The sequence below is a fragment of the Phalaenopsis equestris genome, unplaced genomic scaffold, assembly GCF_001263595.1.
Source record: "Phalaenopsis equestris unplaced genomic scaffold, ASM126359v1 Scaffold000288, whole genome shotgun sequence".
Lineage (NCBI taxonomy): Eukaryota > Viridiplantae > Streptophyta > Magnoliopsida > Asparagales > Orchidaceae > Phalaenopsis > Phalaenopsis equestris.
In genome coordinates this window covers 361,748-380,031 of record NW_018164730.1, presented here as the reverse complement: position 1 = coordinate 380,031, position 18,284 = coordinate 361,748, and the positions used below count along the sequence as shown (strand labels likewise).

The 18,284-nt window shown below is 34.1% G+C and overlaps 1 protein-coding gene and 1 long non-coding RNA gene across 2 annotated transcripts in view; one reads left to right on the top strand and one right to left on the bottom strand.

Moving 5' to 3' along the window:
- Nucleotides 1-825: 825 nt before the first annotated feature.
- The window catches only part of LOC110025094, a 21,979-nt gene continuing 4,520 nt past the window's right edge, over nucleotides 826-18,284 (top strand). The window contains exons 1-2 of the long non-coding RNA XR_002294085.1: nucleotides 826-1,038; nucleotides 2,077-2,130. This is a non-coding gene — a long non-coding RNA (uncharacterized LOC110025094). The remainder of the gene's footprint in view (nucleotides 1,039-2,076; nucleotides 2,131-18,284) is intronic.
- The window catches only part of LOC110025093, a 15,122-nt gene continuing 6,578 nt past the window's right edge, over nucleotides 9,741-18,284 (bottom strand). The window contains exon 2 of the mRNA XM_020725367.1: nucleotides 9,741-11,256. Coding sequence (XP_020581026.1) covers nucleotides 10,201-11,256 — 1,056 coding nt within the window. The 3' untranslated portion in view covers nucleotides 9,741-10,200. The remainder of the gene's footprint in view (nucleotides 11,257-18,284) is intronic.

Sequence of the window (18,284 nt, the reverse complement as noted above, 5' to 3'; positions counted from 1 at the left end):
AAACCACAAGCTCTTTCCCAAGGCTTTAGCTCTCCCCTCATGAGAGAGGTGAGACTCTATTTATAGGGTTCTGGGGCAATGTGCAAGAATATGAACCATTTTGATCGGACGATCCAGAGAACTTTCCCCAATTAAACAGTGTTTAATGAACATTTGGATGCTTTAACGATGTCATAATTAAGCAATCTTGGGCTCATTGGATTCATTTTGTCGAGACGCTCGATTCAACCATAAACTTTCCAGATTCGACATCTGTTTGGCCTTCTATATGTGTCCGAAAATCTTCCAAAAGTGATTCAATGACTTGATCTGGGCTTGATTTGACTTAAATTGAACTAGTTTTTATATCATTAGGTTCATCTCATCGAGCTGGTCAGTTTGTTTATAAGTTTGTTGAAATTGGAGCTCTGGATAACTCTTAATTGATGTTTGAATGTTATTTGCTAAATATATTACCTCGAGATTCGTGTCATGCATCGATATTTGTGTCGGATGATGAAAATTTATTTGTGGCGCAATTGATGTTTAAATGTTTCTTGCTCAATATATTATCTCGAGATTCATGTAATGTCTCGATATTTGTGGGGAATGATGAAAATTTGTTAGTGTATTTCTAATTTTATTTTACATGCATATCATTCAATTCTTATGTATTTACAAATATAACACAACTTTAAATTTTACATGCACATTATCATATTAATACATGAAAAAGTGTATTTCATTTTTTAAGTTAAAATGATAATATTTTTGATGTGATATCGTATAAATGCAAAAAAAACTCTAGGTGTTAGACATCTAATTACACAAGATTTTGGTGGTATGTCTGTAAATCCTAACGTCACTTGTCTCCATTGATGGAAAATGCGACCGAATTGAGCCCTAATGCTTCACTCCTCATCGTCTTCCTCGCTTCGGCATAGTGTTAATTGTGGGCAACATCATCGCACACTTCCAATGGTTCTTGTTTCTCGAAAGCGAGAAGATCGGGATCTCAACATCTCTATGCTGCAATCAGAGAAGTCGACGGGGAATAAGGTAACAGGGCTCAGTTATGTCTTATTTTCCTACTTTTTTGCTGGCTTCGCCGGAAGCTGGTAGTCCATTTGAGAGAAGGAGCACAAGGCAAACTTTTAGGTATATATTGTGGGGTTAATGTTGATTTGTACTTAACTTTTTTGAGGCTGTGGGATTCCTTCTGAAGCAAGATGCGTTGTCTGGTTGTTTATGAAGAAAAAATTAGAGAACTGGAGTGAGAAAAGATTGAGAACCGGGACCACAGAGAGGAATGCTTGAACAATTCCACCATGAATTCAGAGTGAGGAAGAACATGGAGTTGAGAGTCGCTAACAAAAGATAGAAAAATTAGAAAGTTTGTTCAGTACACGAGAAAAGATGTATTCCATGAGAATTCAAGAAGAATTTCTCATTTCAGTTTTTGAGAATCCAATTTACCAAAAACTTCTTGAGGAAAACTTTTAGGATTGAGTTGAGTTTTGTCTAGAAAACTTGTTTAAAAATTAAGACTTTCTAGCTATGCAAGCCACTTTGGTATGTTGGTTGAGAGCTTGGTCTTTCAACTAAGAGATCCTAGGTATAACTTCTTGTATATGCGGTGTGCATGTGTTTGTGATTAAATTCGCTCAAATTTTCAGGAAAAAAATGATATTCTAGCTCATGGATGGGATAAGAAGATAATTTTCAAAAATATGATGGAAAAGTTGAGTTCTAAAGATAGTGAAGGGGGTGAAACTTCAGCAAATGTTCAAGCTTTATATAATTTGTGTATATATTTTGATTGTATTGTCTCTTTAATCAAAGAAAGTTTGTCTAAATTTTTTTTGCATTCCATTCAGTGATTGGTGATTATGATTAATGCTCTATTGTTGCAATACATATTTTGATTCAAATTTTATACCATCATTGTCTTTAGTATACTATCTTTGGTTAAGTCGTTGTCTTTAGTATTAGGCCAATTTTTTGTGGATCTTATCATAATCTTTGTTGATGTCATCATTTAGATTTGTTATAGGAAGGACTTGCATGCTACTTATTGTTGATCTTGTTACAAAACAGGGAGCTTAACTTTTTGGGCTTGGCTAATAGTCCGATCGTATATTAAAAGTGCAGGTAATTCTTGATGTTTTTATGCTAATCAGTAGTTAAAAATTATATAATTGTCAAACAGATTTTTTCTCATTCAATATCTATATCTTGATCAATATTTATATCTTGATGTTGAGATCATATCGATTTCTTTCCTCTTTGAGGACTTGAAATAAATCTGGCATTGATTGAAAATAGTGTTGTCAATTTCAAAGAATCATAGATGTATCAAGGAAATTATTTGAATTAAATTGCTAGGAAATGACATGCCAAAAATAAATGCATTATTCTTTCATTTATAAATAGGTAATGATGCATAATGCTTGTTGTGCTCTCTCTATTTTTCATGTTGTTATTGTGTTCTTCATCTCTTTCTTTGAATAAGTGGGTTGAAGACGAATTCTCCTCCCCATTCTCACTTTGCTTTTCCTTTTTATTTGTTGGTGTTTGAATGATGGAGCACTTTACTTGTGTTCGAAGGTGGTTGATATATTTATTCCTTCAACATTCTTTATTCTCTAGGCAAATGAAGAGCTTCACAGTCCAATCATTTTCTGATTCACTCTACTTCAACTTAGCAAGCCTTTGCCAACCAATGGCTACAAGTATTAGCAACTCATTTTTTTTTACTCTTTCAGCGGGTTTTGGACACTCAACATTAAAGGTTATAAGACTCAAGTTAGAAGCATCCCAACCGCGACGCCAAATATGAAGACGGCCAGACAAGGTGCTAAGACGGCCAGACTGAGCCCAAATATGAAGACCGCCAGTCGTCGTACCAAGATCGCCCTGCTAAGCCCAAATATGAAGACAGCCAGACAAGGTGCCAAAATTGTCTGACTGAGCGCAAATATGAAGTCAGCTAGTCACAGTGCCAAGATTGCCCAACTGAGTCCAAATATGAAGAAGGCCAGTCGCGGTGCGAAGATCGCTCGGCTAAGCCCTAACATGAAAAAGGCATGTTGTGGCACCAAGACTGCCCGGTCGAGCCCAAACATGACGAACATTCGCAACACAGATCGCCTGCCTGAATCCAAATATGAAGACGATTAGTTGTGGTGCCAAGATCGTCTGGTTAAGTCCAAATATGAAGTTGGTTAATCACGGTCCCAAGATCGCTCGGCTGGGTCCAAATATGAAGATGGTCAGTTGTGGTGCCAAGATAGCCTGGCTTAGCCCTAACATGAAGATCACCTGGTTGAATCCAAATATGAAGACGACCAGTTGTGGTGCCAAGATCGTCTGGTTAAGTCCAAATATGAAGTTGGTTAATCGCGGCCCCAAGGTCGCTCGACTGAGTCCAAATATGAAGATGGTCAGTTGTGGTGCCAAGATAGCCTGGCTTCACCGTAACATGAAGACGGCAAATCGCATTGCCAAGATTGCTTGGCTTAGCCCAAATATGAAGACGGTCTGTCGCGGTGCCGAAATTGCCCGACTAAGTTCAAATATGAAAAAAGTCAGATAAAACGGTCGATCGAGGCTCCAAGATCACCCGACTAGTTAAAAGTATAAAAGCTACCAAACCACAAAGAAAAACTTGAATCAGAAGTAGCCCTAGAGGCATGCCACTGCTTAGTAACAAGAATAATTACTTAATATCCCTACATAAACCCTGTGCGAGGCGTGACAAGCTCTGTAAAGGATACGGCGTAAAATACTTTAGCGCATAGCCTAGGTGGTGACATTAGTTAAGGCGAGAAAAATAGGACTTAAGCCAAGCCGAAACAACTCAAAAACTACAGAGCATCGATCAATCATCAACACATGACCGAGCAAGACCCTCAAAAAGACGTGGCAAAAGAAAAAAACCAAAAGGTACAAAAGAAAACCGAACCGCTTCATTACCAAAGAAATATGCAATTTTTATATTTACCAAATGGTCATGCTTATGAAAAAGTTGTCTATACGAAATATTTGCAAAAGTATTGTTTAAAAGAAAAACGTAAGATTTCGGAAGCAAACTTGAGGAGCCTTGCTTGTTTTGAGCGACTGAATCGTCCTCGGATGACTATTTAGAACTAGAGAACATAGTTGCAAACTCTCTAGGGTCGAAATACTTTGGATCAACCAAACCCAACCAGACGAACTAATCAGTTGCCATCAAGCATGTACTTATGTGATGTGGGTTCTAAGGTGCTAGATGAGCGGAACCATGTGACAGGGACCAGGAGTTGTTTGTTCATGTCTTGTTCCTTAATTTTAAATCTCATTTATGTATAGAATTAGAACCAAGCATGTACTTATGTGATGCTTAGCTGTTTTTTTTCTATTTGTGAGATATGTTGTCAACTTAGCGATACCAGCCTTTTATTCTTTCATATTTGGCTTGTTTTACTGTCCTTATTGCATGCCTGTGTGCTTGAATTACGTTTCTGTCATTTTTACTTTGTAGATTGTTTGGAAATCATGCAGATCATTTAGGATCTCTCAGGACCTAAAATCAAAAATTTTCTTGCAATATCCTAATAAACTTTTTAAGATTAATAAAATCCAGGATTAAAACATTCAAGTTTAAAATCTACCTTTTACTTTCTTTCATGGACTTTGGGCCGGTTTTATAAGAGGAGGCATAACATGGGCATATCTCAAGTCATATTAATAAAGCCTCCATGCTTAGGGTTGTGATAGATAGCTGCATCATATGCATGTCCCGAGGAGAAGCCCTCATGCTTCTTTAACCCGACCGACTTAGCATAGATTTCTACTTAGGTGGTTGTTTAGTGCAAGTTGGTCGTCAGAAGGCTCCCCGACCCAGACAGGGTGTAAGTCTTTTTATTGGAAGCGTTTCCAGCTTTGTAGTTGAACATTCCTTCCTCTTCCTTTCCAGCATCATCCTCGCCACTTTGGCAAGTATATGTACCACCTCTTGGAGCTACACCTGATATTCATGGGATAAAATTTTGTTCCTTTGACCTTAGGGCTACTGATGTCCCTGCGGATGATGCAATTCACGGATTGCAGACCGGGGATCTCAAGACGTGTTGGATCGACTACCTTCAAGACCAGGTAGATTTAGGATTCTAGTGGCTTAGGATGATGAGTATGTGGTACACCGACCTGACTACCTCTACCTGTTAGGGATTACTCCTCCCTTCCTTTGACTACCCCTATTGAGCCATGTTGCTCATTTTATCTTCGTTGGTATCATCTCGATTGTCTGATCACTAATGAGTTCTTACACGTTTGGGATACGACGATTTGTCCTCTACCCTTATAACCTGGATGTGCTTTGACGTATCGGGACTCCCAATCGAGATGATTCAATTATTTCGTAGGCTCTGTGTGCCGGTGAGTTTGTTACCTATGTGGGGACCGCAAGAGACTGACTCTCCATCCCGTGGCTTAGTGAGAACTTTGAAAGCATCGGGACATTCCCCTGTGAAAGAACTATCTTTGATAGTCATATACTAGTAGTCACTACTAATGTAAGCAAAACTCCTTTGGATCAAGAGTATTATTGGGCAACTCCTACGATGTAATTAACCTAGTATACGTCCCGTTGGGAGCACTCTAGACCCCACAACATGCAAACAAACATTAATCTCTGGTTATGGGTAATCTATGTAGGTATTCTTTCACAAATATTGGTCCAAGGTGCCTATGCCCGATTTTGTTTAGGCGAACATACTTAACATATCCTTGCGAAGTTTATCACACGTAGGCTTTTCATATTCTATTTCTCTTTGTTTGTCTTCTTCATTGTAAGTCTCTGCATTTGTAGTTCATTTCTTCGCCGGATCTTTCTTATGATTCAGACGAGAGACTTATTCGGAAAAGATAATTATACAACGATTGGCTAACTGACGACTCCTTCAAAAATAAGAAAGAGAAAATAAACAGAAACAAACCCAATCCAGATCGCATGATTATCATAGCTCTCTACTAATTAGTCAACAAACCTAATCTGAGGATCTTAATTATCTGCACCTATAGAATGCATCCTTCAATGACACTTTATAGATCTATGGTAAATGAATCCTAAACTCTATGGGTAAATAGCCACTATAAAACTTTTCTCCCACTTAAAAATGATAGATGCCTTTCACTCGAACTTACAAACTTGTTCATGAAAGATGAAGATGCCTGAAAATTGGACAAATATTTTGTCTAGGAAGGAACATTACTACCCTTCTAAGAGCATTTTTGAAGTGATATTAGCATAATAAATAATGCGAGGACATAAACACATACTATGTGCACTATGCAAAAGTGGGGGTATCTTATAGAGCAAATATATTAAGATGTTTTATACTTACAAAGCAAACATATTCTACCAAATAATTTAGCTAAATATCTTAACTAAATATCATAAACAAATATTTCAGTTAAATATCTGATCTTCAAAGTTGAATTTTAATTCAAATTTCACTGAGTTTGTAATAAGTTAACATTATCTGGCATTTGGCTCATTATGAAAAGAGCCTTTTTTTTATTTCAAATAATTTAATTGTGAAACAATCTACCTAACAAAATATTAGTTATTAGTAAAGGGTAATTTTTAATATATAAATTCAATTATTTATTTTCAGAAAAAACAACTTTGGCCTGTTTCAATTATATACTGGATAAAACCTTGTTATTATGGCCTAATTTTTCTGTGTGGATTCCTGACGTAGCTCTACGTGCCGCGGAGGTTATTCCTGAGTTATTTTCAGGTTATTTCTAGATTATTTTCAATAATCTCCAAATAATCCAGAAATAACCCGCGGTCTTTATTTTGGGTTATTTTTGGGTTATTTTGAGATTATTGAAAATAACCCAGAAATAACCTGAAAATAACTCAGGAATAACCTCCGCGGCACGTAGAGCTACATCAGGTGTCCTGACAGAAAATGCGCTCGCTATTGTGACCAGTTGCTGGTGTACAAGATCAGTTCAACTATTAATAAAAATTTAAAAAATCAATTTAATAATATCATTCTAATTATTTTAACAACTAAAACTAAAGTTCCCCTCTTCATAAAATCACCATTATCACAAGAAATCATTATTATAACAGCACCTTATAATTCATAGAACTATTATACAAATTTTGATTAAGACTAATTTTGACAAAGTCTTATTTTGTTGCATTATATTATTTACAGTGCAATTTAAATAGCCATCATCTTTCCCATAAAAAATGAACCAATTGTTGTACTATTGTTTATGATAGTTATCAAATAATGAAACACAGGTGTAGAAAAAGTATATAATAATTTATTAAAAATTATAATAAAATTATTGTCAAAATTTTCTAAGAAAGAAATATTTGCATGCATACCATTTAAATCTTATTTATTTGCAAATCGAGCACCTATATTTCAATTTTTTACGTATGTATGTCATCTTACTTATGCATTAAGCACTTTTTAAAAGTTAAAATGGTAATATTTTAGGTGGGTTAAGAAAGATTTTGATGGTATAAATCTAAAAAGTTATATTTTATAAGGTGTTAGATGTGTAAATATATATGAATGTATGTATCTATGTTTGTATCAATGTATACATATGTGTATGTATGTATTTATGTATATATATGTATATGTATCCATAGTTATAATCCTGCCACTATAGCTACTACTACTAAACTTACATTCCATGTATTCAGATTTATATCTACTCACATGAAGACCTTTAGCCTCCAATGCAGACCTCAATAACTCAAGTTTTTCTTGAACTTTCTCTAGTCTTGCCTACAAGAAGGATATCGTCAACGAAAGCATATACCAAGGTACGTCCTCCTGTAAATGTCTCGTAAGAGCATCCACAACTAAAGCAAAAGGTTATGAGCTTAAAGTTCATCCCTAATGTAATCCAACTGAAATAAAAAAATACTTGATCAATCCTTCTTATGTTTGAGCACAAGTAACAACTCTAGTATACTTATCTTTAATGACTTTAATATAAGTCATATCAACACATTTCTTCTCTAGAACTCTCTAAAGGACTTCTCTTGGAACCTTATCGTAAGCTTTTTTTAAATCAGATGTAGATCCTCCTTATTCTCTCTATACTTCTCCATCAAACCTCTCAATAAATGTATAGCTTCTATAGTAGACCAGCTCAGCATAAATCTAAACGGATTATGACAAATCTTTGTATTGCATTTTTAATCTATATTCAATTATCCTCTCCCATAATTTTAAAGTACGGCACATCAACTTAATTCTTCTATAATTTGCACACTCTTGTGTATCCCTTTTATTCTTAAACATAGGGACCAAAATACTCTTCATCCACTCCTACGGCATCTTTTTTAGTTTTTAAAATAATATTAAAGAGTTTAGTAAGCTAAGAAACTCTCAAATCTGCTAAATATTTTCACACTTCAATCGGGATATCATCAATTCCTACTGAGTTTACACCCTTGGTTTTTCTTAAAGCATCGTCAACTTCTTTTTTACTAATACGACGGTAAGAATAAAATATTTTATTATTATTAACGATATTAAGATCACTAAGATTGATCGTATTTTCAGAAACTTTATTGAAAAATTTATCAAAATAGTTCACCCACCTATATTGAAAATCTTCCTCTAAGTACTTTTTAATTTTCATCTTTAATACACTTTACTTAATTAAATTTTTACTTTTCTTTTCTCTTTGTTTGGTTAATTTATACATATATTTTTCACCCTCCACAGTATCTAATCTAAGATCAATAAAAGTAGAATTTTTAGTGTCACAAATTATTTCCCCCTACACGCCACTTTATATTTTTCTTAATTCTCTAAGTTTTTACAGTTAAACCAATTTTTATAATACTTCTTTTATTTTATCTCTTCTTGCAAATTATTAATCCACCGTCAACTATTTTTATTTACGAAAATCTTTCCTTTTGATCCTCCAAGTATAACTTCTGTCATTTATTTAGCAGTGTTTGTAACTTTCTCCCACATGAAATTCATTTCTTCATGAACATCCCAAATTTTAAAATCTTAAAGTTTACTCATAAAAATAATTTTATTTTTACCTTTTAAGTGCCTCATCTAATTTTATGATAACGATGTCTTGCATTTTTTATTTTACAACTCATCTTAAAATCTAGAACTAATAATTGATGTTGAATACTTAAGAACAGTTTAAGACATCATGTTAAATTAAAAAAAGTTTTATTACCACTTCATTATCTTCAAAACATCCTAATTCTTTTCAACTATAAATTGAAAATATTACATATTTTAGCTACTCTTTTTCATAATTTATCTTATATTGCGAATTATATATTCAAACACTTCTCATGATTGAAATGCTCCTTTAAGCAAATTGAAAGTATAGATTTGAAATAACATTAAGGAAACAAAATTAATGATAAACTACATAAATATCCTTTTAAATGTATTATAGAAACCTTTATTTCCTGAAAAGAGGAGGAATAAAAAAGGGTCTTATTTTTTAAAGTTAAAAAGGGGCATTTACACACATCCACCCAATTCCTATGTATTTACATATAACACCTAATTACATTTTATACATTTACACCACCAAAATCTTTCACATCACATCAAAACTATCATTTTTTTTTAACTTCTAAAAAGTGAAACACACCATTTCATGCATAAAATGGTATATTAGTAAATATTGAAGTGCTAGCTATGTAAATTCATATAAATTGAATGGTATGTAGCTAACACTCAATACTACTGAAATTTGAGAAAACAAAACATGAACATGAAAAGCATTAAATGATAGCTAACACTCAATACATCTGAAGAAAAGAAATCAAAACAATTATACAATGCATGCATGTCACCTTCCCCTATAATCCACAGAATCTTGAAGAAAACATTTCAATAACTCCTATTATCCAATCTAGTTTTCATCTTCAGACGAAATTTTACATTAATGAACATCTGACAGAAGAATTATATAAAAGGACCTAATTGTCTTTGTATGGCAGACAAGATTAATTCTATCACATCCAGAGTATCAGGAAAGGGAAGAGAAGCTATCAGCAGAGCAGAACCTCCTTTAATTAGAAAAAAAAAAAGACTTATTATGATATTAAATCTTATTTACAGCATGATCTTCATCTTCCAAGACCAAAATCCCCAATCTCTATCAACTTTCATCACCAGCAGTTAGTTTACACAGCAGCAGGTTATTCAATTAATGAGTTCTTTCAACAAAACCAAACTTGAGCTGGCTCCAGGCTGAACCAGAGTGCAGAATGCCCAGTTCTTTATCGTCTCCATTCTCCGTCTCGACGTTAAACTTGAATTCCTTGGATGCTTCAATCTCAGACACATTGTGGCTGATTCCATTTGGTGTATGTTTATCTCTTTTAGCTATAGCCTCCCCTAAATCCATTGGAGACACCGGAATTACATCAATGGAGGTTTCGGGTTGCTTTTTCATGCGCTGAGCGAACTCCCGTGCTGTAAATTCAAAAGCAACATCCTCATCATAGTTTCCAGCGGAGTTGGCGAGTATGGATCCACTCTCATCAAGAAAAGGGTGAATTGCCGTGATCCGGCCGTCGAGAATCGAGCCGTTATCTTTTGCAGCTCGGCCATTGAGAAGCTTGCTCTTAGTGAAGTCTTGAGCAGTCAGAATCTTAGGTGGCTGAACTGAAGGATACAATTCCATATCAGGAAATGGGGAAGAAGTGCCGGAACAAATGGAGCCCGGTGAAATTAAGTGACCTATAGGGCTCCCCGGATGGAGCTGATACGGATGGAAGTCATAAGGCTCGGTTATTTTGCCATTGGAATTGAATGATGGAGACAAGAGCTGCGCGAATGGAACCTCCGGCGAAGATGGAGTTGTGTGCTGCAGGGGTTCTGGAGGAGTGAAAGGAGCGGTGGAGGGTTCGGTGGTGAAGTTGGAGAAGACGGGTGGGGAGACTAACTTGGTGTCATTAGCGTAGGGGCCAATGGCGAAGATGGAGGATCGTGGAGGAGAATAGGAGTTGGATGCGAGGGAAGAGAGGGAGAAGAATTTTGCGGGTGATTGCATGGTGGAGGGAGGCTCTGAGTGGAGGAAAGAAGAGGGGGAGGAAGGCGGAGCGACTATGAGTCCTGACGATTGGTTTGAGTTAGCCAAAGTGGGTGAAATGGGGTCTTCTGTGGGCTCGGGAACGAGGACTGATTGACTGATACGAGTTGGTTGGCTGTGAGATCCAAAGCACCAGTATGCGTCTAACCAAGCCTTCCATCTTCTCCTCTGCAACAAATAGAAAGAGAGGTTAGGATTTACTTGACAACCAAAAGTGCTCTAACTCAACTCATAGCGCATGATTAGAATGAAACCAAGCAAATATTGACAGAGATGTAAATATCCCATTGCCAAAAAAGGGCAAAGAAAGAAATCCATGGCTAGAGACACTCGATGCAAATCTACGAATTGATTAAAATAGAGAAAAAACCAAGAAATTGATAGCAATTTCATAAAATAAGGTTAAATTAGACACATTGAAAATTGGATTAATGTTATAATTTTGTAGTATTTCTAAATGGAGACATTATTTCCAATGTGTTAACCAATTTTAAATGGCAATGCTCTTTTCCCATTTAATTTCTTAAAAGGTTCCTAAAAGAAGCCCTCTTTAAGGGTCTGTTTGGGGCAGCTGCAACTTATTGAATAATCTGCTGATAAGCTGATTAAAAATAATTTGCTGATGAGTTATGTGCGATGACTACTACAAATTTTTATTTTTTTGGAAAAGCTAGACCTCAGCCAGAAAGCTGCCAAAACTCAGTTTACCCAAACAGGTCAGGTGCATTTTCAAAACGCCACTACACCAAATAAGCTGCCCCAAACGGACCCTAAGTTTGAATATACAACTATTTCATCACCAACTTTGAACTCGAATTGCTTATTTGCATCGAACAAAAGCAAAATATTAACATAATTCACAACAATTTTTTTTGCAAATATCCTCATGCTACTCATGCAAACATTGCTGGTAACTCTTCTTCCAATTAATCTTAGAAAATATCAAAGCACTAGCATATCATCCATAATGGGAATATAAACTCTAAATTTACTAATAAATTTGTTGATGACTACCAACCACATATATGCCAATTCCCATATTTTTTAGATCCAAGCAAAACTAGAAAAATATATAGACTCGTGCTCCCTCTAACAAATCCCTTCTTAAATAAATCATTATCATATTTCTTAAGCTCAGCAAATTCAGTTGGATTTATTTAATGATGAGACAAATTGAGCAAATATGACCCACGAACAAATCAATAGCATATTTTATATCCTCAAGTGGTGGAAATTAATTAGAAAGATCATTAAAACAAATACCTTGAAAATCATTAATAATTATTAAATGTCATATACAAAGTTATAATGTCAGACAACATTCGACTAAGTAGGTACAAAGCCATATATCACACCATCAAATATGCAAAGGCTTTGTTCTTCATTAGAAGCACTAGATTCTATTGCAAACTCAACTCTACGATAGATTTTATAAGTTTTAGAACTAATTTTTTTTCCCATCAGTCTTGAAACCATAAATATTAAAAATCCGGAGTAAAATTTATATCATATGATCAACTTCTATCCAAAATAGCATAAACAAAAAAAATGGCAGCACGTTACATCAAATTTCATCAATACAGGTAGCAAACGGAATAGGAATTATTTTCTTTGAGAATAAAAAATAGTAGTTTTATCTGCCCAGACTATCTTACATAGTTTCTCCATACATAGCCAACACGTTTTAGCTTTGCTCGGCCAGTTTCAGTTTTATAAATCTCACTTATTGCTCATCAAATAGATATTGTTATTTACAAATTCATAATCAAAATCAATTATTCCACTACTCTGTCAAAAGAAAACTTTAAGATCAATTTCATAATTAAAAGTAAACACTGCAATTTTAATATTTTTAGATCAAGTCATCCTCTAAATCAGAACTGGCACTCATGATTTAAGCAAACCACATTATTAAACACATTAATTTCTATTTTAATTACTTCCCCCATCCCTTACATTATTAAACACAGTATTACCTTCTAGTTGAATTCATAATTATGATTGAAATCGACTCTAACTTCATATGCAGGAACTAAAATGGTTTCCAAATGTTCAATTCCAGCTTTAACCATATAATACTTATTATTATTTAATAATTCAACCAACTGATTTTATAGTGCTCAAAAGCTCATTGTTGAATCATTTTAGAACATCGGGTCATGTAATGTCTATGGGTTATGCCCAAATCCTACTAACATTGAGCAGAAGAGGGAGAGAAAGAGAGAGGAGTAACTCTGTGGGAAGAGAGCCCTTTCCCCTCATTGTTTAAACACTTGACCCCTATTTATAAATCATGGGGTGTCCTTTTGTCATGGTATAAATTACAAAACAAAAATATATAAAGATAAATAATGTTCTATCGCCTCTTTCAACTTTATATCATGTCGTGGAGCTTTACATCATATTCTGCAGCTTGATGTCATGTTATCCATATAACTGAACTCGACAGCTCGGCAGATGAGCTTGGCAACTCGACAGCTCGGCAGATGAGCTTGGCAACTCGATAGCTCGGCAGATGATCTTGGCAACTCGCCAGCTTGACAACTTAGCAGCTCGGCAACTTGCCAGCCAGGGAGCTTGACGGCTTGCCAACTCGATAATTTGGCATCTCGATAGCTCGATATGCCTTTTTAGGTGTATATTTTCACAATTCTTTTTCTTTAACAAGAAATTGCGAAAAGAATAAGAAAATGAAAAACATGAAGCTATGCATTGCTCGTCTCTATAATATATTTGTATACTTCTTTTATCTAAAAAAATGAATTTATTAATACGAACTAAAACTATTTTGATATAAATGAGTGGTATATTTCACTATGTATTGACTATACATCCTGGGGGCACTTTGGTTACACCTACAGGATTTTGCTCTGCAAACATTATAGCTCACCTTCAAAGATTTTATAGTTGACTTAATTGTCTTGTAGGGAGAATTTCCTGAGAGTTATCAGTAAAAAAAAAATTAATCATCTTTTTTTTTTATGTGACTAGATGAACTATTTCTATATAATATAACTCGGTCATACAAGAATTAAAATAATTTTGTTAAATTCGGACTATCATTCACCTAGAGGCAATTTGGCTAGACCTATAGGATTCTGTCTTGAAGGATGGCTCATCTTCAAAGATTTTATAATCGACCTGAATGCCTTATAGATAGAATTTTTTTATGTCTTATAGGGAGAATTTTCCGAGTATTATCCGTAAAAAATAAATTTCATCCCCTTTTTTATGTGACTACATGGACTATTTCTGCATAATATAATTCATTTATATAAGAATTAAAATAATTTCGTTAAATTCAGACTATTCTTCACCTAGGGGCACTTTGGCTACACCTATAAGTAGTAGTTGTCATAAGTTTTCAACATTACTTAGGATAAGATCACGTGCTCTTCAATCCTTAAGTTAATTAACTTCATCATTTATTCAGCTAAGTTATATTTCGAAAACTATTTTTCCAAAATCGTCCCTAGCAATTGGGTATCGAGCTGAATAGGGTGTAAAGTTTGGATAATCATTTTTTGCTCTTAAGAAACTTGCTTATGAGATAAAAGTTCCTCGATTTACCAAAAAAATATTTTGAAAAATGAAAGCACTAATGAAAAATTATATAGAGCAAGTTAGATGTAGAAGAGTTTAAAGAGTGTAAAAATGAAATATTTAAGGATATATATATTATCTCATCTGGTGAAAATTCCTCTAGTATGATCTTTGTTGTGCCTCTAGAGACATCTACACAACTTCAAATTTAAAGCATATATTTATGCTCGCCACAACTTTCAGGATATTGAATCCTTTTAAAACGTCGAGTCTTGTAATGTCAGTGGGTTATGCCCAAATCTTACTAGTATTGAAAAGAAGAGGGAGAAAGAGAGTTGGGAATAGCACATGGGAAGAGAGAGCCCTTCACCCTTGTTTAAGCATTTGACATTTATTTAGAAATCATGGGGTGTCTTTTTATCATGATACAAAATAAAAATACATACAGATACATAATGTTATGTCACATCCTGCAGATTACATCATCTTCTGTAGTTTTATGTCATGTCATTCTATAGCTGAACTCAGCAACTCGGTTGGTGACTTTGACACCTCGGCAGCTTCACATGTGAGCTTAGCAACTCGGCAGCTTGGCAGCGTTGTATCTCGCCAGCTTAACAACTTGGTAGCTCGACATATCTTTTTAGGTGTATACACTCATCCATTTCATGATTTGTTAAGTTGTCATAATATTTAGTCCCACTAATGAGAGATATATAAATAGTACATAATGTTTTGATACTAATTTGATGCTAGATACTCAAAATATCTAGGGTTTCAAAGGCAATTAGGACAAGGAAAAAAATTTAAATTACAAAAAGGAGAAAAGTATTCACAAATCAAGGAACATTAAATACACAAAAACTCATTTTCTTTAGAGGCAAACTAGAAAATATTAGAGTATAAACTAAAACGAGAATGCAATAATCAATTACATCCAAATAAATCAAGAACAAAATAGGCTAAAAAAATAAGAAAGCAATAGAAAGGTCGCATCAAAATCAAACAAAATTTGAATTGTTGCCAAACTGATCAAAATCAGGATTCTTGCATAACCAATATCAAAATAATAGATATAAAATAAACTAATGAAACAAATCACCGCAAATTATTGAAGATTAAAGCCTCCAACCAAAACAAGGAGATGATATCCCCAAAAATTTAGTTATTTTTATATTACACTACGTAGAATCACATATCCAACAAAAGCACCCAAGCTTAAAACTAGAAGTAAAATTTTACTAAATAAAAGCTACTTCACAAGCCCCAGCTATCTATTTAAAAATTTTATAAACGTAGATTGGTAAATAAAATTGACATAAAATCAATTCCTAATAAGTATAGCAAACTAAAATTCTTTTTTTTTTTATAGAAACATGGCAAAAGAACTTTTGTTTGGACTGCTCTAGAAAAGTAATTCCAATCCTTTCAACAGCAGAGTAGAATGAAGCCATGAAATAAATATGAAAATGGGATGAACCTCATAATTATTGCATCGCAAAACATTCAAAAAACCTATAGCAAGCAACCGAGGAAATGGGATTCCTTCCATCCCCGTGCAATAATTCAAAACGTAACCCATATACAGAGAATCATGTACAATTTCTATCCTGAAATTAAGCCATATTAAAACAATAATGTAGTAGTTCACACCATCTAGAAACTTTAACCAGTTGGCAACCAAAACAATACAAAAATATGCAAATCATATAGCCCGATCTGTCACCATGGCATCAAAGACAGAATCCCTTCCGTGATCAAAAGCATTCATCTTAAGCTTAACCAAAATTTCAAAAATTAAAAAAAAATAATAGATCAAATAAAATAACATTTTTAAAAAAGAATTTGATCAGCTTTTCTATCAAGTGTAAACATGTAGATCTCCATCATCCGGAAGAAACATTGATGCATGTAGATGATGATAGGGAGCTATCTTCCATACTCGTGAATGATAGGTCTCCGTTTTGTACACAATAGATGCATACATGCATAGTTTTTGTATTTTTTGATTTTTTAATGTAAATGCATATTTTCACAAAACCTACGGGCATGTTAAATTGGATCTTTGTCTTCATGAGTGGACTAATATTCACAATCAACCAAGAGTTAGAGCCGGTTACCTTAATCATCCAAGTTCTTTATCCCCACCCGTTCGGCCTCAAATCCTTATTGCATTCAATGATTCACATGCAGTGCTATTAACTATTTTGGAAATGGCAAAGCAATTTCACACTTGTTTGTAAAATTTAGGTTGGAAAATTCTTTGTTCTCCTCTATCTTCATGGCTCCATTAATATTAATGTCTCAGACTTCATGCATATTCTGATTAGACTCCACGATGATGAAGATTACTAATGTATATTTTCTCAATGATTGTATAATTAGAATACTAAAGTGGACTGCTGCATTTGATGTTAAAGGAAAAATGTCCAATTGTTTGGGTTTGGATTTTCTTTCCAGATATTCATGTCATTTTATTAATCGTGGACGGATTTTTTCCATGGGATTTATATTTAAAAATCCTTTGAAATCGAACTCCGCCAATGCTATACTTAATAGACCTTCTCAAGCTTGTGTTTTGATTGAAGTGGATACTTTCATCCAGCATAATAAATAAACTTTAATTGGCCTTCAATTGAGAGTAATCATCAGTAAGTGATTTTTTTAAGAAATTATCAAGATTTTGGTAAGATTCCTTTTTTGCTCCAATAAGCTATTTAACATGTGGAGCAAGGTGGGGTTGGTTCTAGAGGTAATTGATTTCAAAGGTTATCTCTTCAAGGCTGCAAAGTAGAGTGTGTGGCCAAAATTAGTAATGATTTAGTTCTTCATAATAATGTTGTATTGATGGATCCACAGAAGGAAACAATAGCAATGGTCGTAGATACAACTAATTATAGAGAAGTGGATCATTTTTCTATTTGCCAATATGATTTTTCTCAATTCTAGTTGCTTTTTCTTTCTTCGACCTATTCGTCTATTTTGCACACTGCTGTTTATATTGCTTTAGAATCACCTATTTGGGGCTCCTTAGATTGATAGGTAGTTGCAATTACCTTGATAGTAAAAAATTTTTATTATTCTATCAAGTGAGCTGATTATGATTAATTTTGACAAAAAATTATATATCTGGAAGACCCTTCTATAGTTGAATGCTCGGAAAAGGTAGAAACAGTTTTGAGGGGTTTTGTAGGATAAGTCGTGGGAAATATAAAAAATTTTCTAAAGTGGCCAAATGCAATTGGTCTTCCTATAATGTCATCTAATTAGAATTTTTAATCCTTCACTGCTTTTGACCTTGGATCATTTGTTTTATTCTATCATTAAAATGAGCTATCCCTTCTGTTATTATTATCATTATGTTCTCCTCATTTGCTTTAACAAGCCTACTTTATGCTTGATAATTGGCATCCTTTTAGATTCCTTGATATGGATTTTGATTTCAAGCTGCAGCAATCTCTATTTGGTTTGCTTTTCTTCTAGTGGCTTCATTTTTGCTTCACCCTGAAAGTTTTTTTTAGCTTACGTGAATATATCCATGTTCAAACCTTGACACTTCATTTTTTTTTTCCTTTTGATTTAGTGCATCAACTTTAATCTTCGTGGTTACTCTATATCCATTCATTCTGACCTATCATATATATATATATATA